This window comes from Pagrus major, chromosome 10, assembly GCF_040436345.1.
Source record: "Pagrus major chromosome 10, Pma_NU_1.0".
NCBI lineage: Eukaryota > Metazoa > Chordata > Actinopteri > Spariformes > Sparidae > Pagrus > Pagrus major.
In genome coordinates this window covers 14,491,361-14,512,132 of record NC_133224.1, presented here as the reverse complement: position 1 = coordinate 14,512,132, position 20,772 = coordinate 14,491,361, and the positions used below count along the sequence as shown (strand labels likewise).

General features: G+C 42.5%; 3 protein-coding genes across 3 annotated transcripts; all 3 read right to left on the bottom strand.

Moving 5' to 3' along the window:
• Window positions 1–2,459: 2,459 nt before the first annotated feature.
• Window positions 2,460–6,765, bottom strand: kcnk7 (potassium channel, subfamily K, member 7). Its single transcript, XM_073474657.1, has 3 exons — window positions 6,429–6,765; window positions 3,967–4,362; window positions 2,460–2,734 (listed from the first exon to the last, which is right to left on the bottom strand). Exons 1-3 carry the CDS (start codon window positions 6,763–6,765, stop codon window positions 2,460–2,462), a joined length of 1,008 nt encoding a protein of 335 aa, XP_073330758.1.
• Window positions 6,766–6,940: 175 nt separating this feature from the next.
• On the bottom strand, window positions 6,941–15,805 carry taf6l (TAF6-like RNA polymerase II, p300/CBP-associated factor (PCAF)-associated factor). The gene is made up of 12 exons (XM_073475422.1): window positions 15,682–15,805; window positions 14,864–15,032; window positions 14,621–14,707; window positions 12,786–12,936; window positions 12,629–12,679; window positions 11,132–11,226; window positions 10,974–11,048; window positions 10,534–10,754; window positions 9,730–9,862; window positions 9,388–9,516; window positions 8,077–8,567; window positions 6,941–7,991 (listed from the first exon to the last, which is right to left on the bottom strand). The coding sequence occupies exons 2-12, from the start codon at window positions 15,008–15,010 to the stop codon at window positions 7,640–7,642; spliced, it is 1,932 nt and encodes a 643-aa protein (XP_073331523.1). The 5' UTR covers window positions 15,011–15,032; window positions 15,682–15,805; the 3' UTR covers window positions 6,941–7,639.
• Window positions 15,806–16,654: 849 nt separating this feature from the next.
• cth1 (cysteine three histidine 1) lies at window positions 16,655–19,346 on the bottom strand. Its single transcript, XM_073475260.1, has 2 exons — window positions 19,154–19,346; window positions 16,655–17,986 (listed from the first exon to the last, which is right to left on the bottom strand). The coding sequence occupies exons 1-2, from the start codon at window positions 19,160–19,162 to the stop codon at window positions 17,024–17,026; spliced, it is 972 nt and encodes a 323-aa protein (XP_073331361.1). The 5' UTR covers window positions 19,163–19,346; the 3' UTR covers window positions 16,655–17,023.
• Window positions 19,347–20,772: the final 1,426 nt, after the last annotated feature.

Sequence of the window (20,772 nt, the reverse complement as noted above, 5' to 3'; positions counted from 1 at the left end):
GATAAGTTGTAAAAGTAAAAAAGAATGTTATGGCGGAGTGCTGAAGATGAACTGAGGAGTCAGTCTGAGTCTGTAAGGTGTTACACAGCCACAAAGACACATATCACCTCATCGACATGCATCCTGCTAACGGCTGTGTTAGAAAAGGAACACAGTGTTAAAAATACGCTGTGCCTTTCTTTCACAGATCAAGACTTCTGTTAAAGGAGACGGTGGTGGTCATACCACTTTTGTCCACAGGGGCCGCCAGAATCAACACAAAATAAAATTCCTTGTAGCTGCTTTAACTGCAGTACGATGAATGTGATGCTAAATCGGTGGAGTACTCTTTAAAAGATGAACTCTACTTTTTTCTTTCAATGTCAAACTGAAAAGAAGCACACCTGAAAGGTTGCTATTAATATCTCATTGCAAAGGAAATGTTTGTACACACAACTACATTGAGTAAGAAGGAGGTGATGGATCTTTATGGACAGTTTGGGTCATAATTTTAACTTTCATTTCTCTTCATAGTCAGTAAGTTAACCTGGAGGCGTGTTTGCAACCTCTCAGATCGTCTGACTACTAGTGCTTCCTCCAGTCTTCATTACAACATTATCAGAACCACAATCAGCTTTTTTGGATAGGCATGTGTACACATACAAGTAATGTGACTCCAGTCTACTTTGCTCTGGACTTGACTTATCTGTGTAATCCACACTGAGGCTTCTGCAGCCACCGTCAGTGTTTTTACCTCATCTTTAAACATGTTAACTCCAACATGCTGTATCAGAAGGCACAAACCACAGAAAAGCGCTCTTCCTCCAGACCTGCACTGCAGCTGTAGCTGTAAGTTAGTTGTGACCCCTTGTGGTCAGGTTTGTACCTGCATCCTGTTCATTTAAGCACATTCAATCCAAATCTCTTTTTTCTCATTTTATTTTATTGTAAGTGAATTTAAGTGACTGTATGAAAATGATTGGACTGATATGATTCTCCCCAGGATTATTATTGTTGTACCCCCATTTACACCCTCAACAGCTGATGTATGTGGACGTTGTCTTTTTGATCTAACTATTAATGTAACTACTAACTATAGTGCAAATAAAGGCTTAAATAAAAAATTAACTTTGAGAGAGGAAAAAAATAAAATCCCCTCCCCTACACTCCCAAAACAATCTGACTTCTCTGCGCTCAGGAATATGTTTCAATATGATATACAGCAAATATACCTGGTTTTGTCTGAAGTTACAGTCCTGTTACAGTGACGTGGTTTGAATAGCAGGTGGATTTGTAAAGTGTGCTCATGTTAATTTTATTAACACAACAATTTTCTCATAGTCTCAAACATGTTGCAGCTGTAAATCCTCCATATCAGGAGGACTAAAGCAGGTGGTGCTGTTATCTGCCCCACCAAGCAGGGTGTGGAATCATGGCTTGAGAAATCAACAGAAGAAAAACATCAAATTTAAAGCTGCACTAATATTCTTAAATGAACATCGGATAAAATAACTATCTCACTCATAGTGACAAAGTCCATGCATTTTTTCCTGAGAAATGAACAAAAATGCATCATTTTTCATGGGCTGAGACCCGTCCTCCATCCAAGTTTTGTGGAAACCTCTTCAGTAGTTCCTGTGTAATCCTGCTGACAAGCCAACAAACAATCAGACATGGGTGAAAACATGACCTCCTTGGTGGAGGTAATTATCATCCACTCTGTAGATGCCCTTAACTAGAACAGAGCCTTTAAGCTTCTTCCAGCTCATTGTTATGGCAACTTTACTGTTTCGGCTCACTCTCATCACTTTCATTAGAGTAGCTTTTCTAAAGAAGCTCTGATAAACCCACTGTACACTGCTTTCTCACCACCAAACAGTAGACAGACACACTTAATGACTAGCTGGGGGACACAGTGGAGTGTTGAGCAGCTAAAGAGACAGATATTTTTCCCGGGACCAACTGAGCTACAAACAAGAGTGAACGGTGAAAGGTGGAACTTGACTCAGTAGAATTATCTAAAATTGGACTGAAGTGGAGTGAACTGACTACTTGATTATTAAAACACTGTGGAGTTGTAAATCAGGGGCTTTGGCTCAGGAGGTAGAGTGGCAGCAGGAGGTCGGTGGTTCGATTCAGGGCCCCTGCAGTCTGCATACTGAAGTGTCCTTGGGCAAGATACTGAACCCCAAATTGCTCCCACGGGCTCTCCCATCGGTGTGTGTCAGTGAGTATGAATGGTGGCACCTTACATAATAGCCTCTACCACCAGTGTGTGAATGTGTGTATGACTGTGTGTGTGACTATGTGTATGATTGTGTGTGTGTGAATGGGTGAATGCTAACTTGAGTTGTAAAGTGCTTTGAGTGGTCGCTAACAGTAGAGCAGCTCTATATAAACACAGTCTATATAACATTTACATTGAAGTCAGCAGCAGATGGGTTGTGAACAGCAGTGAAAGTCAGGTCAGGTTTGGAGGTTTAGGTTGTGGTTTTGTGAAGCTTGGTGTCAGCAGGCGGGGCTGAACAGGGACTCAGCAGCTCTAATGGAGTGGAAGAGATGGTGCAGATGGACTGGGAGTACTGAGGCTCCTCCTCAGCGTAGTCTTCACTCAGTGTCAGTTCGTTCAGATGGAAACCTTCCAGCTCTGCATACTGTGGACCAGAGAAGAGCCTGATCACCGCGCAGACCCGGGGAACCTGCAGCACAGTATCCTTCAAGGTAATGATCACCACCAGGCCCACCAGCAGGTAACCTGTGGAGAGAAGGGAGGAGATTTTTTGGTAATGCTTTATGTTAAGGTCCTTGTGCCTTAGTTAATAGGTAATAAAACCCGCATGAGTCCTTATAAGACACTTATTAACTTTAATAAGACTGTATCAATGTTAATAATCGCATCATAAACAAGTTCAATTATAAAGCAGTTTACAATGCCTGCATAAGAAGAAAACCTGTGGAGTTATTTAGAATGGTTAATAAAAGCATTACAAACACATGATGAGCTTCACTATGTTACCCATTATGTCATGTCATTAATACATGCTTTATTATGAATTTATCATCAGTTCACACTTGTGATGGTTATGAAATGCTTTATTACTCACAGTTTTTAAAGCAGTGTTTTTATGACCTTTTCCTTTAGTACAATAGCAAATAGCCAGTGTTGAACCCAGACCACTGCAGTAAGGACTCAGCTACAGCCACAGCATATGAGCTGAGCTACCCAGGAACCACACCTACCAACACTTGACAGAAGTTTTTAAGTCGCAGTTAAAGTATCTTTTTATTGTGTTGATGTGATCAGTGATGTTTGATATAACGTTTTCATAACATCTTAATATTTTGAAATCATTATACGACACTGTTACACTGCTGTCATATACAGATATGCTAACATATGGAAGAGGATTAGGGCCGCTGTGAGAAAAAAAATCAAATTTCTGAGAAAAAAGTCCGTATTTTGAGTTTTTCCTCAGAATCCTGACTTTATTTATTTATTTATTTTAAAAAATGTATGCAAAAAAAGACATCAAACTGTAACTTTGGAATTCTGAGGAAGAAAAAAACTCAAATCATTTTTCACAGTGGCCCTAATCGTCTGCTGTACTAACGTGACAGGTAGCTGTCATTAAAAGTTCTAGCACTGATCTTTTGTTAGCTTTGAAACTCAGTGAATGAGTTTTTGATTTGATTTTTGATTTTTGGTTTTAGAACCCCTCAACAAGCTGACAAACCTACATGTTTGACATAATTCCTTATGAAGTTTAATGGTTGATGCAAACTGCAGGTTTATGCTCAGTGATAGAGGATGATGACAGAAAACTCACTTCTCAACACATTGAATTCATACAGTTTATCAGAGCTCAATACATTGCATGATGATAATAAAAAATATATAAGCAATACCTGTAGTCACAGTTTAGACATCTGGTGAACACATAACATAAACTTGACTCAAGCATGATTCTTACACAGCAGCACACTCACATGTGGTGAGGAGTTCAAGTGTCTCCTTGGCCGTTGGGCCCCAGGTTCTCCCCAGAGAGTTTCCTCCCTGACCGACCGTGCTCAGGATGACGAAGCAGAAGAACAGAGAATCCAGGAAGCTCCAGTCCGGCTCCACCGCACAGACCAGGAGGGCAGGAAGGAGGAAGAGGAGGGAGAGGATGAGCACCGAGAGGAGGTTGGCGTGGACGAGGGCGGCCTGGGTGTAGGGCAGACCCCAGTAAGTGTGCAGGTGGTGGACAGGAACGTGGGTGACGACAGGGAGGAGGAGGTTGGAGAGGAGGGTCAGGAGGAACAGGGTGAGGGGAATACCCAGAGTGCAGTAGAAGATACAGAAGAGCTTGGCCTCATCTGATTTTGGGGTGTAAGAGTCAGAACCTGAGGAGGAGGAGAAGGGAGAGGTCTGCAGGAGGAAGGACCGAGGAGTTCGACAAAAACATGAAACATTTTGGCGGGCAAGTTTTCAATGGATTGATGCATTGTTTATTCTATAAGATGTCAATGATGGAAATAGTGAAGAAATGTTGATCAGAATTCTTCAGAGCCCAAACAAACAACCAACCAACAGTCTAAACCTAAAAGCTTACGATCACAGAAGACTGAGAAAAGCAGCAGATACTCACCGTTAAACACACAGTATGTGATTTCTGCTGCGAGGGGACTAGCGGTAGTGTGGGATCATGGGAATTGCTGGTGAAAATCTACCTGATGTGACTCAGACTGATGTTCACTTCAACGTTTTAAAGTTGTCTTCATGTTACGTTTTGTCTCTTTCATCAACATCCATCCTCACTCTGACTCTCTCCTGAAGTGATAGCGACAGGCGACCAAACAAACTTTTGGATTTCTCTGGTTTGAACATTGGTGGAAACATTTGGGATAATGTCAGTACACAACTTAACAAAAATATATAACAAAAGTCGTTTTTTTGCCATTTTAATGCAGAAATGTTAATAACTATATCTTTAAGACTAGGATCTGTGATTTTTTTTCTTTTTTTCTTTAATTTTTCTTTCATTTCATCAATTAATTAATTTGTTATCTATAACTCTACTGACTTCCATTTGAATAAAACTGGACAGATTGGTGTGGCTAATGGGTATTCAGATCTTTTACTTAACAATGTACTCAACAAATATTCCATTACAAGCCTGAGAGTACAATAATCATCAAAGTGAAAGTAGGACTTGACGAAATATAATATTTTTAGGCTGTATTGCAGAACACGATATATACCTTGATATTTTGAAATATCCTCTACAGCACTTCATTAATGCTAGGACTAGGTGACAAAATCAAATATAACATTATTTTTCATCAAATACCTCAATATTGATATTGCAGCAATAGTAGGGATGACTAATCGTACTTTAACTAAATATTAATGCAATGATATTTTTGATCAATAATAGTCAGTAATGTGGATATAATGACTCGGTAGGTAAAGACAAATATTAGAACAGTCTGATAAGTTCAGACAATGACATCACTTTACTGTAAAGGAGACTTTAAAAGGTGCAATACGCACAAATTGGCCACCTGTAACTGCTAACTGTATTCCATTATACATCCATGACTGTAGCTATTGTTAGCTTGTTAGCTCAGTTAGCCCTGCAGCTAATGAGACTACCAGGGGAGTGTTTGTATTCACACTGCTAACACAGGGGGAAAGAGGTTTTCAGGCCCGGAGCTAGCTGTATAGCATGCTAACTCAGTAGATGTCTCTGTAACACAGTACAAAGATGTCGTTGATGTAACATTAAACCTGTTATTTCTTCAAATTCTATTGGTAATTTTAGTAGATTTTTGTATATTTTAAACAAAAACGCTTACGTATTCCACCTTTAAAAACAACACTTTTGACATATCACCATATAACCACATTCAAACAATATACAGTTGCAGTGAAAAGTTTCCATCCACTTGTAAAGAACATGTTTATCATAGCAGTCTTGAGTTCCAAAACATTCATGAAGTTTGGTTCAGTAGTGAATTTATTATAGGTCCTCTGAAAATGTGACCAAATCTGCTGGATCATGCAGAGTTATTGTATTTACAAAGTAGCTATAGTTGTAAGATACATGTGGAGAAGAAATGTGAATATTTTTTCACTGTAAAGTAAATATAGCATCAACCAGTGGCTCTCAAACACATTAAGGACACTGAAACTGACATACGTTAGACCACAGAAGCCATCTGATGAGAATTTTGCTTTGAGAGGTTTTATTACAGCAAGTGTATGAATCACATGTCATACAGGCTGTTATGGTGTTACTAATGGATGGCATTATAGTGAAAATTGATTTTTGACCTGAGGGTCCCTGTACCCTACTATGAGAACCGCTGGCCTGAAGTAGCAACTAGAACAAGTCACCTTGGGAAAACGTGACGATCGTGATCAGTAATGAACATATTGACTAAGGTTTCCGCAGTGACTCTCTTACCCATGGTGGTCAGACTGACGATGACAAAGTAGAGTGATGATGAGAAATCATAGCGTCTCTCCTCAGCTTCATCCTTCAGAACAGCCACATCTCTGTGGTGTGCAGACAGAGCTTTCCCCAGCAGCTCTCTCAGCTGGCTCTCCTGCACACACGGGTTCTCCTGCAGGAAGGAGCGACGCAGCTCCTCCACCTCAGCCCTCAGCTCCTTCTCCACTGGCTGCTCCACAGCTGTGAACACCACACCTCCCAGCACGATGAAGAGCAGGTAGCACATAACCAGGCAGGGAAATGCATTGACCCGACAGAACAGGCCCAGTGAAGACACAAGCTGGGCCATTGTTAGTTCTGACTGCTGTTTCTCTACAGACTGCAACCAGATACTGAAGCTAGTTTTAAATATTTAGGAAGGTAGAGCAGGGCACACACACAGGCCCAGTCACAGATACATCAGTGGAAAACAATGCTGAATTATATACATCAGGCTTTTTTGAACTAAAAAATAAAATTAAAAGTTTCAAACGTACAACACATTTTTTTATTTAAAGAAAACAACACCTTTGTACAAAATGTCTAACACAAGGTACGCCTATAAACTGTCCATGTGCTCCAGCACTGTCCTCAGCAGGTATTCTACCTGTCACTCCATACTTTCTCACATTTTCCAGTCTCTTGTGTGTTGGATCCTGTTCGTGACAATCGGGTCAGAGCTCCAGCTTCAGCAGGTTCACACCCTAAAGATGCTGCAAGACTGACACAATGATTGACAGAAATGTGAAGCCAATGGTCATTTCAGTCAATATAACATACAGTATTCAATCACTGTAGAAATGACTACAAGCACAACAGTTGACGATGGGAAGCAAATCAGCAATCATCAAAATCATGTAGAAAGGAATATCAGAATTCACTACTTTTCTCTCTTCCTTTGGATCATTGTGAAGTGAACACTTCAAACAGAATTCTGATTAATGTGACAAATGATGACATCAAATACTACACAGAGTGGCTTTAAATCAGTTATTCAGTGCAGACTGTTGTTGACACAGTGAATTATCGTCCAAATGTTCACCACCGTGATAATAAACCGGAGACCTTGCAACTTACATCTATGAAACTATCATCACCATCAAATATCCTTGGTGGCTTATGCAAAAATATGAAGATGGGCCTGTTAAAGTCTGTAACAGTCACCCTGCAGCTCATTTCCGACACTAGAGAGGAAGATGAAGGGAGTAATGGGAACACGCCCAGCGGCGTACTGGTTTGCCCACCCTGCCGATGACTGGAAGTTTGTGGGCGTAGGCACGTGGTGGGATGGCAGAAAGAGGTGGAGTTGGGGCAAAAGTGGTCTGGAAGGGGCGGCGGCCTTGGCAACGGCGACCCATCTGCCGCCCGCCGATGATGAAGGTGAACACCAGAGGTCCCGTCTGAGGAGAGGTGAAGCGAGCTTTAGGGAAAACGTCACGAGACAGACCTGCTGATCGCTGGCCCGAACGTGATGAGGAAGACCTGGAGCGCTGCACAGAGGAGGAGGAGGAGGAAGAGGAGGAGCGAGCCAGGGCCCTGAAGGAGAAAGAAAGTCAGCTACATTCAGCACTGCAAAGCCAACAGTTCAGTTTTCAGTAAGGGTGAGAGGTGTTTGCTTTACCTTCCTGCTCCGGTCGCTGCCAGGCTGGGTGGGGGTGGATCGGTGCGAGGACTCCCGTCCTGCCTGGGGCTAATGTTGAGGTTGGCAGTCAGCTGTGGCATCTTTCGGGTGGTGTCAGGGTTGGAGGCAGGGCCAGGGGGTTCCTTCCTGGCGTCTCCGAGCTGGGATGGGGTGCAGGTAGGGAAGCTGCCAAAGTCGGGTCCTGTACTGAACCTGACAGCCAGGCTGTCTCCAAAGAAGGAATAGAGCTCACAGTACATGGCAGGCAGAGGGACCGGGGTCCACTCCTCCCAGGGACAGCCGGCCCCACCTGCCTGAAGGTGGCTGGCGATTCCCAGGGCAGCCTCTGACAGGGGCTCTGGAGGGGGGCTGAGGCCGGGCGAGCTCACCCTGTAACCCATAGCCCCCACCACAGAGCCCGGCTGACTGCTGGAGCCTCCCTCTACTGGCTGAGACAGAGCCTTCATCTTCAGCAGGCGCTCCACTGCCACCTGCAGGACAGATCAGATGAAATCAGTGAAAATGGAAATGCTGGTTAGAATGCTAAGATTATGTCAACCAAGACCCAGTTATCTCCAACAGCAACTTCTTCAACTAGCTAATTAATTACATAAAGATGTCAGTGAAGTTGTTGATGTAGGTTCAACTCTCTGTTGTACTGATCAAGTGGGAAAATAAGAAATTAATCAATTAATTAATGCAGCTTGGCAGGGCAGTGGTGTCCAACCTGTGTTGCAGGGCAGCCTGCCCAGAGAGGGGTCTTCACAGTAGAGAAAAACAAACATTTATGTCAACTTATTAATTCTATTAAAAATATTAAATCCTTTTGAGATGTTTCTATATATTTTTGTTCTGTTAAGAAAAATATCATTAGCATTTGCCAGGCTTCTAAAAGATATTTTAAAAAATGAGGAAAACCAAAAGAAGTCTTTGAATGATTTGGCATTCACATAGTTAAATCACATTTTATATGGGGACGAGCCAAGACGTTGGGAACTACTGTTCAAGAAGATACTAGAAGGCTGTAGGTCTTGTGACATATTCTCTTACAGACCTAATACAACCCAGACTACACAGGGTGTTCATAATAGAATAAGACAATGAACAAATTGGCCAAGCAGACTATACTCTATACTTTCATACGCTGTACACTTATGCCGCTACTAAAAACCAAAAAATGATCCTTCAATTGTGTGCTAGTTGAAAATGATGCTTGATTGAAATGAGGGATGGCAGGTCCATCAAAAATCTAAAACAAAAAGGCATTCTGCAATTGGTCACTGTATGTAAGGACTCCCCTGCAATACTGACCAGGATGGCTCCATAGACCTTATGTCCATCTGCTTTGACCTGGGCGTTGGAAACAGAGTAGTCATCCAACACAGCCTGGAGGTTGGCCCAGTAGGCAGGAAGGTGTGGGAAGAGCACTCTCTCAACAGCCTGCCGACAAGAACACACAGAGGTTACTGCAGCAGAGATTAATCTCAAACAGATTAGTGAGGGGTCATGAGAGGAGAGGACGCAGACTGGCAGGATACTGAAGACAATATCAAAATCATTTAGAACAATGAAATGGATGTGTCTCTGGTGTAGCTCTTTCAGTTGCCTAAAATACTAAATATTTCACATCGAGTTTCGCAGAAATGTGTATACCTTCCATCCCAGAGCATGAAGCCCAACCACAGCTCCATAGTGGGAGCAGAGGGGTCTCACTGGGTCAGACAGAACCTTCTGGAGCGACAGCAGGATCTGATGGTAGAGGCCACTCACCAGATCCCCATGAGTCCTGAACAGGAAGCACAATAATAACAGAAGAACTAACATTCACCAGGTGGACTGAACCCTGACTCAAATACTGCTAATGTTGCTCTGTGTCTGCTGAATGTGTGAATATCTGTTTGATGACATGTTTGCTGTTACAAATTTAAAGAGTAACAATTTTTCAGATGTTGTATGTTTTTTTATTTGCTCTACTGGCAAGTGGCAAAAAAAACTATTCATTTGAATAAATTGTCTATGAAGTTTTGAATCAACAGAATCCAAAAACTCAATGCCCATCTACTGACATGAAACAGAGATTTCGGGCTTAGATTCAAAATTTCGGAATCAGTAATGAAGTCTCATCGAGTTGTAACAAATTATTATTTTCACACTCAATTAATCCCCTGGATCATTTTTAAGCATTCAACCCTTTTTAGTATAAAACATTAAAAAAATGACCAAAGAATTACTACAAACCTGTAACCTGTCTGGTATTGTCCAACCAAAACTTAAAAACCCAAAGATAGCCCTTTTACTGTTACATAAGACCAAGAAAAGCACACAGTCCCCACAGCAGAGATGCTGGTCTGAGGTATGGTTAGGGTTCATGCTTAAAATATGCAATCTAAACAAATAAACTTGTTCTTGATTCATTTTCTGTTGATCGACTAATAGATCATTCATTATTTTACTCACCAGAAGATGTGGCTGAGGAGCAGGGCTGCGTAGTCCCTGAGGGTCCAGTGGTCATTGAGCGGGTTGATGGAGGCAGCCAGCGGCTCCAAGATGCAGTACATGACACTGGAGACCAGGCTGCGCACGTATGAGCCCAGGTACAGGTAGGGGTTCTGGACCAGGCTCTTCACCATGTGGAGAAGCCTGTTGAGCTGCTCCAGGTCATGGCTAACTGACTTCACCTGGACACAAACAGCCACACAGTCAATCAGGTAAAGAGATCGCGCAGTGTACGTAATGTAAATACAAAAGTGAATATTAAAACAGAATTGTGAAACCTGAGAACATGTTTTTGCACATTTTACATCTAAAAGTGAATAATATACATTTGGATTCCAACTTTGTTTCAAAGTTAAATGGTAAAAAGATCTTGTAGGAACAAGATCACAGGACAAACACACCCCACTGATGACATAAACAAAGTACGGCAGGAGCGCAGCGATCTTGGAGTTGGACTGGAGGTCCAGCAGAGCCACCTGAAACACACAGAAGAAACAGGTAAGAAAGAACACGTTGTCTAGCCACAGAGAATGTCTGCCTGTGTTCATCGGCAGTCTACCTTCATAAGGTGGGGGTCCTCTCCCAGGATGGCCCGTGTGATCTGCTGGTAGTACTTCAACAGGTCGTCTGACAGAGACTGCACTGCTGTGGGAACTGTGACGGGTCAACAGTCGACAACTGAGGCACAAACACTGAAACCCTCCATCAGGGTTACACTGATACGCATTCAGAGGCAGAAGTCATGTATAATCAGGCCTCACTAATTAAAAAAATTATTATATTCTCTGGATAAAATTCAAGGGTCACTGTACAGTTATACAGGGATCAAAGTTAGTTGTTTTTGTGTCTAAACTGCACAAATTGTTGGCTGAAAATGTTCAATATCCCAAGATGAATACTGATCTTTTAAAAAAAAAAAAAAAAAAAAAATCACTGTTCTGTCGGCTCAGAATGCAGTATGAGCTATTAGCGTTTAGTGAGTGATGAAGGTGGCAACACTGTATGATAACCATCATTAATAAATGATACATTTCCTCAACAAGTCTCTTCAGGAATGTGTGTGTTATATTTCTGGGGCTTGGTGGAACAAGCACAAGAGTGAAAAAGTACGTGCCAATTGCACTAAGACTTCCTAGCTCCTTACTAGCTTCCTGTTACCATGGAAAACGCCAAGTGACAGGACACGCAAGGAAGCTATTTTATAGGTTCCATGAGGACGAACCAGAGGTCGCACCCATAATTCGCACAAGGTATCATGGGGAATAGAAATAAGGTGGATAGTTAATTAAACTTTGATTAATAGTAATAATAATTCACTGTAAACAAACATTGAAACAATTGTTTCTTGTAAAGCTGCAAGGGATGGTAATTAAACTTCGGAAATAATTAAGAAATACTGTGGTGGTCATCTAGAAACATTATATAGGCAGTCATTATAATCAGTCAGTTATAAGTGATGTTTATAAACCTTAACAATTGCTTAATAAATGGTTTATTAAAGCATTTCATTGTTTGTTGACAGTCAAATAACTATTAACTTAAGTTTAATTAACTATCTGTTTACCATTTCTTCATGATGGTTATTATAAAGTTATTAGTGTTATCATAAGGTCAGGTGATGATAGTTTTGCATGCTCTACTTGCATCAGTATCAGCTTGCTCAGTAAAATTCATTTAGCATGCGTTAGCAATAGAAGCCAAATCCGATTCTAAAAGGATTTCTCTTCTTTGAAAACTTCGAACTGAACCCGACCTCCATGTTCTGTGTTGTACGCAGCTCTGAGTGTGTTAATACATCAGTTTGTCAATATATTCACAATTAATCGTTTAGTGTCAGCCAATCAAAAGTTGCATAATGTTCAACTACACTACATCTCTTTACAATTAATGTGAACATGCACCAGTGACTTTCACAAGGTTGAACAGTGAACCCTTTATATTACTCTATAAATAAGGAATTTTGGCCTCTTTACACTCATTTCCTTGAAAATTAATAAAGAAGCAACATGGCCTATTGTGTGCTGAGCCTAATAATCATAATGTGGCCGAGTCTTACCTGTGCCCTGAGGCTCCAGGTTACCTTTCCCATCCAGGTACGACACATTCACTGACAGGAGAAGAAAACAGGAGAAATTATCATCAATGGATACCTCTGATTTAAAAGACCTGAATCATGATCTGTCAGTGGGTAACGACAGTGTGGTGGGTCATACCTCGCACCATGGTCTCAGCACAACCCTTGGGAATGTTGGTGGCCAGAGCCAACTCAACCAGGTTGATGTCCCGATCCTCGATGAAGAAAAGCTCTCCTTCTTTGACTGAACGGAAGGGAAGAGCGTCCTGGGCCCCATAGCCACAAATGGCCTGATGAGCACACAGAGACAAAAAAGCTGTAGGCAGAGACTGCTGGAGCATGTTCATGTCCTGTCTGAATGACACAGGTGTCAACTGGGGTATGGCAGCTACCAAATCTTGGAACCAGCTTTTTTTTTTAAATAAAAAAAGAAAAGAAAAAGGAAACTAACTTCACTGGTATCACCTTAATATTGATCAGGCGGCAGGCTGAGACACTACCTTCTAATGGACTAAACAAAAAGCAACCTATAGCACCAGCAGGTAAGAGGATGGGAATGCCCTACTATAATCTGTGGACTATAACAATATTTTGGCTTTCCTGAGACTCAGCACTGACTTCCTGTTTGCTGCTGGACCTGTGAACTGTGTGTGCAATGCCACCTAGACAGAAGAGATCTTTTTGAGAGGCAGCTTGGACTTTCAATAGCACTTATTTAAACTGTAGTTATAAAGTATTACACTGTATAGCCATTGTATTGTGCATCAATACCATCAACTGTATGCACAATATGTACTTATTTAGGCCCATTTATCTATGAGAAGAGGAAAGACATCCGATCATCAGTGAGAGAACTTGTTTCGTTCCTTCATGTTTTTCATCCTTGTGTTACAGAGGCATTTAGCCCAGCTGCTTTAGATTGATGCCAAACAGCCTGTACAAAACGCCTGTGACTGGGAATGTTTTTTTGGGTAACAAATTAACTCAAACATATTATTGAAGACTGAAGTCTTCCTGCATGATTGGGCTTTTGTACTTGAAAACTACAATAAATTTGCGTATTTATTGCCAAATGTACATACATACATACAAGAAATTAGAATATAATTCAATGTATTTGTTTTTTGTGACGTTTACATGGCAGTGGCGGTGCATGTAGATGCAGTGACCAGTAGCTTCTCCAAATTATGCTACATTTTTGTTTTTTTTAACCGATTTTTTTGGCTTTATTGCTGAAACATGCTTATGGCAGAAATACTGTCATCATCATTAGAGAAGAAAGCAGGGGTTTTGGATTAAGAGAAGCAGACTTTGAGACCATCATGGCCCACGGTGTCTTTCAGTCCATCCTGACCAGCCAGACCAGGTAGGAAGAGAGTCAGAATAAGAGCCATGTTAATTCAGCTTGGTTTAAGGCTGCTCCTGGCTAATGTCCTGTCACAGGAAAAGGAAATTGACAAAATGGGACTACGTTATGTGAAATCAGAGACTTTTGTGCCCACGGAGACCTGTCTCCACCACAACATCTTGGATCAAGCTGTTGCACTCAATGGGCGGACTCCTTGTTCAGCGCAGGACTAAAGCTGGACTCTGATGTTGAACTTCTAATATGAAGATGTCAACCACATTATTGTCACCATCTTGTTGCTGCTGCTGACATAACTGCACAAATATTCTGTAATTTGTGTAGCATGTTTACAAACTTTAATTTCATTAAGCAACCCTGTGTTATATAATGACAGATAAATTAGCTTGTACCTTGTATGATAATCACACCACTGCCAAGGTGTCCAAGGTGCTGGAATATGCACCACAATAGATCCAGCGAAAGGCCTTACGCTGTGGTGCAGCTTTCTGTAAAGTCAGGTCGCACTGCCTTAACCTGGTATTCACTCTGTGTGTGTGTGTGTGTGTGTGTGTGTGTGTGTGTGTGTGTGTGTGTGTGTGTGTGAGCATTACAACACTGATTGTCACCTCCACATTGCTCCAGCGCAGAGCTCTGTTGAAGTCCTCCACTGTCAGCTTCCTCCTCTTGGCATGTCTCATAAACTGAGAGCTGCTCTGTGTTGGGCCAGAACAACACATCAACACTGCATGTGTCACACTTCCATTCAGCAATAATGATGTGATACTAGATAATGATATGTGTGTTTCCTCCTCAGACACACTGTATGTATGGTGGAGTAAAACTGTAACGTGTAGCCAAGCAGCACTGACCTGTGTCGCCTCCCTGAGCCGGTAACACACGTCCTCAGCCAGCAGAGCGGCCACATCGTCGCCCAGCTCCACGCCTGCACCCTCGGCCACGAGTTTGACAGACTCCCGGGAGACCTCGGCGAAGCGGCGCTCCTCCCGGTCCGCCATGCTCACGGCGAGCACCCAGAAGCTGGCAAGGAGAAGCACCTTACTTTAACACGTACTTTTGCGTCGTCAAACAAAACCGGCAAAAAGCCAGCGTGGAGCTCGACAGATTTCCCAGAAGTTCGGATGCCCCGTACGACATAGCCCATAGAGCTGGTGTTTTAAAGCTTGGATTAAGAATATGTTATTAAAATGGTCGTACTTGGTGGATCAGCTATACCCCGAATTTGTTATAACACATATTAGATTCGCTGCAGGACTTGCCTTCCGGTGCATACGTTATGTATTGGTGACAATGCGCCAAGAATGGTTTAATTACCAAATTTTCCAATGGGATTTGGAACAGAGCGGACCCGCGGTCTAGAATGCTAACAAAATGCAAACTGTATTCCGTCATCAGCTGGAACATACGATTTCAAAGTGACTAAAGCAAAAACATATTATTAGTTATTGTGATGCAAATACAGCCAGCGCCACCATTATCTATATTACACAGTCTGTCACTGTATCATTTAGATAATAAAATAGTGAAACAACCGAACAACGTTACGAGCCTGTAGCAGCGCGTTACCGACTGCAGCTAGCTCCAAACACATCACATTCAAGCAGCAGGCCGTCGAAGAACCACAGAGAAAATACAACGTAAGAGCTTAAATACTTTAAACAGACTTTACCTTTGGAAGTAGAACGAGCCAAGGTTGGGTATCTCAGTAGACAGTGGGATAGTTCATGTTACATCGACGTAGCTCGTCTCTACTCAACGAGCTCCATTAATAGTATCAGGTTAGCAAGCAAGAGCAACGACATCCGGAAATCCTTCAAAGTAAAATATCACCGGCGAGCCTGTTCTTGAACAGGATGCTACATGATCAAAGTGAAATACACCACGGAGGAGTCGGTAGGAAAAAAACTAAACAGTTTTGACAAAACCCACAATATCCGGTTTCATTCCGGCTAACTTGACTACGCTAACACTTCATGTTTACGTTTCCGTCTGCTAGTGACGCGCCAGGAGGGAAAGACCTGTGATTGGTCGATTGAAGAGCATTGGTAGACAGGGATTGGTTCATTGTATAGCAGTCAGACACAGGCTGAATGAAGGGGTGGTCTGGGGAAACTTTGAAAAAGTTGGTGCAATCCCCTCCCTGCTGTGAACATTAAGCATGATTTGTCTCACTTTCTAAAGTTGTGCTTTTAAACTCCACTCCTGATTCTAGGCTTTCCACCAGCTGTTGAACCTGGCTGCAGGAATTTCCTGTCAGACAAAAGCATTAGCGAGGTGATGCTGGGTCAAGGTCTGGCTCACAGTTGGTGTTCCAGTTCATCCCAGGAGTGTGAGGTCAGCGCTCTGTCCCAGCCAGTCGAGTTCTTTCACACCAAACTGGGAAAGCCATTTTTTCTGTAGACACACTAAAATATATGCTTCATCTTTATGACTTCCTGTAATTGAACCAAGTGAATGATCATGTAGCCTTTACAGTCCCGTTCACCCGCTTGTCTCTAATACCAACTTTATTCAGTCACTTGAAACATTTATACTTCTGTTCACTTGACACTGTGGCCATGATGCTCTGAGCAAACCCTCCATGTTCTAACATGTAAAACAGTAGTGCTGAGAGCAATAAAATCATTAAAACCACGACAAGGTTAGAGATTTAAAAATTGTTTATTCATGATGCTGTCAGACATTTCATTTACTAAAGTTCATTAATATATTTACAATACTTAAAAAATTTAAATTACAATCATAGCTACACATAGCTGTAGTGTTTGAGACCACTGACCACCTGTACAGACCTATTAGGCCTGAGGCCTAATATAGACTGTGTGGCCTACAACTGAACAGCTCAAGGCCTGCTCGACCTGCTGACACAAGCTCTCAATTCAAACAATTTCAATTTAAAAAAAAAATAAAAATCCCTAGGGAAAGGGTTCAAAACAAAAAACTATACACAGAAAATAATTGAGTTGTAATGTTGAGTGCTGATGCTGGTTCATAACTACGACAACATCTACTTAAAGCCCCCTGTTGTCCCAGATCTCCTGGGCCTTGGTACTCTCCAGCTGCTGCAGGTGGAGGGCCAGCGGCAGCAGCAGGTCACTCAGGTGCTGACTGGAGAAGGTGAAGGCATTGTGGGCTGTGGCCTCTGCAGGCGGGGTGGCGAGAGGAGAGGTTGATGGAGGAGAGGAGGAGGTTGAGGAGTTAGGTGAGCTGGCTGTGAAGGGGGAGGAAGGGGAAGGTAAACCTGAACTTCCAGGGGACGGCTGAGGGTAGAAGGAGCCTCCGTGGGTCTGGTTGGCTGTTTTGATCTTGCTGGGGAGGCCGTGCTGGAAGCGACAACGTGTTCCGTACAGGCAGAAACCAAAGGAGCTGAAGGTGCGGCACAGAGCTCCACGTGGCTTCCACTCCCTGGTCTGTGGTTGGAGCTGGGGGCTAGGAACAGGCTTCGTCTTCTCATCAACATCCGGTGACTCCAGAACGCTGGCGACGTCACTTCCCTCAACATGCAGGAAGTTACAGCGTGTGCCAAAGGGACAAACGCCAAAGGACCGGAAGGTGCGACAGGGAACATTCCTGCGACGGCGCTGGGCGGGCCGCTGCTCAGTGGCATTGTGGACGAAGAGGCAGCGGCTGCCATAGTAGCAGTAGCCAGTAGTGTGGTAGCTGCGACACAACTCCGTCTTGTACTTTGGGTGGCGGAAGGGAACATGGAGCTCATGGAGGCCGTGGGCAAACTGGCAGCGCTCAGCGTATTTGCAGAAACCAGTAGCAGAGTAGCTGGTGCAGAGCTCCGTCTTGTAGCGGGTGGAGCAGACCCAGGGGATGAGGGGAGGGGAGGAGGACTCTACCAGGGGGAGCAGCGCCTTAGCGAGAGTGACTCCACTGCCACCGTCTCCATCTGACTCCTCGCTGGACAGCAGGTTGTCCACCATCTCCTCATCTTGGTAGGAAGGCAGGAACAAGTCATCCCCACTAGTCTGAAAATGAAAAAAAAAAAAAATCATTTGAGGTCAGCATGACACAATAATTGACCTCATCTCCTTGCTGGCATCTGTTCCAGCTTATAGCTTCTTCAAAGGGCAACTCCATCAACTGGACACATTAAACTGTTTACAGGTGGAGTGCTACTGCATGTGAATAGTATAAAGCCCTTTGTGGCTCCAGAGGAAGCTGCATGAATCTGATATACTTCCTCCAGTGATGTCACTCAGTGATTAAGTTGCATCATGGGTAATGTAGGCACCAGGTTTTCAAAGAGTGGAATTAAGGCGACATCTCTTCTGTATCCATTTAGATCAGTTGTTTTTAAACTGTCCATAAGGAGTCCAGTGTTACAGGAGTGTAATGTTAGACCAGTAGACTGCTTTTCAAAATCTTGTGCCTACATTACCCACAATGCAATTTAGTGACATCACTGGGGGTAATTTATGAGATTACATACAGCTTTCTCTGGAGCCACAAAATACTTTACACTACTTTTTCCACATATGCAGTAGGACTCCAGCAGCTGTTAACACACTTTAATTAAACTTAAGAAAAAAAAAAAGTTCTCTCCTAATGTTACTCCGCTTCATATTTCAACCATTGGAAAACCTGTAATCTGCAAGGGTTCAGTGCCATACAGCATCAAGCTCACATAGCACATCTGACTGCAACCACACATGCTTTGTCACCATTTACTACAGTGTGGCTTTATTGGACATCATGAGCTAACAGGGCAATATGAGGAAAAGGCTGCATCTGATGAGAATCCATCATATATCGTTTCTTCTTTAACAGTTAAGCCACAGAATGACAAATACATGTGGCATTCTAAATTGTTGTGGCTCAATAGTCCAAAACCTCAGGTATTAAATGGAAAAATGATATAAAAATTAAAGCAGCAAAAATGGCCATTGGACAAACCAGAGCAGAGGATGTTTGGTTGCTTTACAGATGTCAGTAACAGTAGAAGCATTCCTTTGATAAAAGCTTCAGTCAGTCAGTCTGCCTATTAAATTCATCTAGTGTACTGATTATTTCATACCCACAGCCTACAGCTGGAGCAGCATGCAGGAAATGGACACACTCATTTGTCTCATTAGCTGTGATGTTGGAAAACTCATTTAAAAGCACCACCTACATGAACAATGTACTGGACCTACCTCAAACATGGTGGCACACAGACAGACGGACGGACGGAGAGTAGCTGGTGTTGTGTGGAGCCGGAGGCAGCCTGCAGTCTCCCTGTGACACCGTGTGTTCTCAGAGCGGCATGGACCCGAACACTGCCGCTGTTCTGTTCAGCTCAGGAGACACGTGTGCAGACCCGCTGCTGTCCGTGTGTCTTTTAAACCGCCTCGGTCCTCCCGCCTTCACGCAGATGAGCATCAGGTGTGCACGAGCTCAACGTCACAGGTGTGTCTCGAGCGGCCAATCACGTCCGCGTGGGGGACCGGGCTGGACCAATCCGGTTCGTGGCTGTGATAACGATCAGCTCTGTGGATGTGTTGGAGTCCAGTGTGGCTCAGCGACTGTGGCGGGGCTGTGTGAGACACCAGAGTCCTCCTGGTCCTCCCCTCTCTGCTGTCTCCTTCGTGTACTCTCCTCTTGTTTACTGACTGTAACTTCTTCACTGTCCCATTCAGTGAAGACATTAATGTGCTTTGGGCTCAATCAACATCCTCACTGAATACACTGCTGAGCCTCAGCTCCTGGCACACCTGTCAGAACTAACACCTGAGAGGGAAGTACTTAGAGCAAGGCTCCTAATTAAAGGCCGTCTGATAGGAATACAGCTGAGCACAAATATTTCCTTTAGCTGGGCTAATCTTTGTTAGAGCTTTTTTTCAATCAGGCCCAGAGCAATCATTAAAGGAGCATTGTGTAGTTTTGTTGAATAAATGCTAAAGAGCAGAGAAAGATCTTCATTGGCTGATTTTTTTTTCTGCCTAATCAAACTAAATAAACAAACTCTTTGTTTTCATGACTGAATAAACAAACTGACCTTAAAGGACAACACAATTTATACAGCTCTATACAATTCTCAGTTTGAATTGCTTTTCTAAAACTACATAGCGCCCCTTTAAATATTTAATATGGACTTCCAGTAGATGTGCACAGACACCCCACATGAATCCCAGGGATTCAGTGCACATAGAAAGAATTGAAATAAGAATGTATAAATGTTTGATTCAACTTTTTGTAATGATATTTTAAATCCCAGAAGTTGTAATTAAGCTTTAAAAAACATAGACCCATGTCAGGCTGAAGGAATGTAACTAAATAGATTTACTCAAGTGCTGCACATAAGTACATTTTTGAGGTACTTGTACTTTTAGTATTTCTATCATCTGCTACTTTATACTTCCACTCCACTACATTATGGAGGCAAATATAGTACTTTTTAGTCACACTTGTTTAATTTACATTAGTTGCTAGTTACTTTGCAGACTGCATGCCGCATCAGAGCCATAGTAACACATTTGAAAATGTATTTTATTGGCAATTGACGCAGGCGATTGATAATCAGAAAATGCTGAATATCAGATCTGATAATTGGACAGGCTGATAATCAGTCAACCAATAGTATACAGAATATACATACATGTAAAATAATGCACAATTTATGTTCACTTTTAGGCTACTTTGATACTCAAGTACATTTAATACAGATACATACTATAGTAATATTTGTATGGATGACTTTCCATTTTAATATTTTAACACAATATCCTTACTTTTACTGACTTTGTATGACTTTTGGTACTTTATACAACACTGT

Bases quoted from the DNA above. Each gene is read 5' to 3' on its own strand.
- kcnk7 (XM_073474657.1), bottom strand. From the start codon at position 6,765: ATGGCCCAGCTTGTGTCTTCACTGGGCCTGTTCTGTCGGGTCAATGCA. The intron at 4,363-6,428 runs GTAAGAGAGTCA...CCTCCTCCTCAG, and splicing joins CGTCAGTCTGACCACCATGG to GTTCTGACTCTTACACCCCA. The intron at 2,735-3,966 runs GTGAGTGTGCTG...TTCTCTCCACAG, and splicing joins ACTTGAACTCCTCACCACAT to GTTACCTGCTGGTGGGCCTG.
- taf6l (XM_073475422.1), bottom strand. From the start codon at position 15,010: ATGGCGGACCGGGAGGAGCGCCGCTTCGCCGAGGTCTCCCGGGAGTCT. The intron at 14,708-14,863 runs GTCAGTGCTGCT...GGCCCAACACAG, and splicing joins GGCTCAGGGAGGCGACACAG to AGCAGCTCTCAGTTTATGAG. The intron at 9,863-10,533 runs GTGAGTAAAATA...CTTCCTGTTCAG, and splicing joins CTCCTCAGCCACATCTTCTG to GACTCATGGGGATCTGGTGA.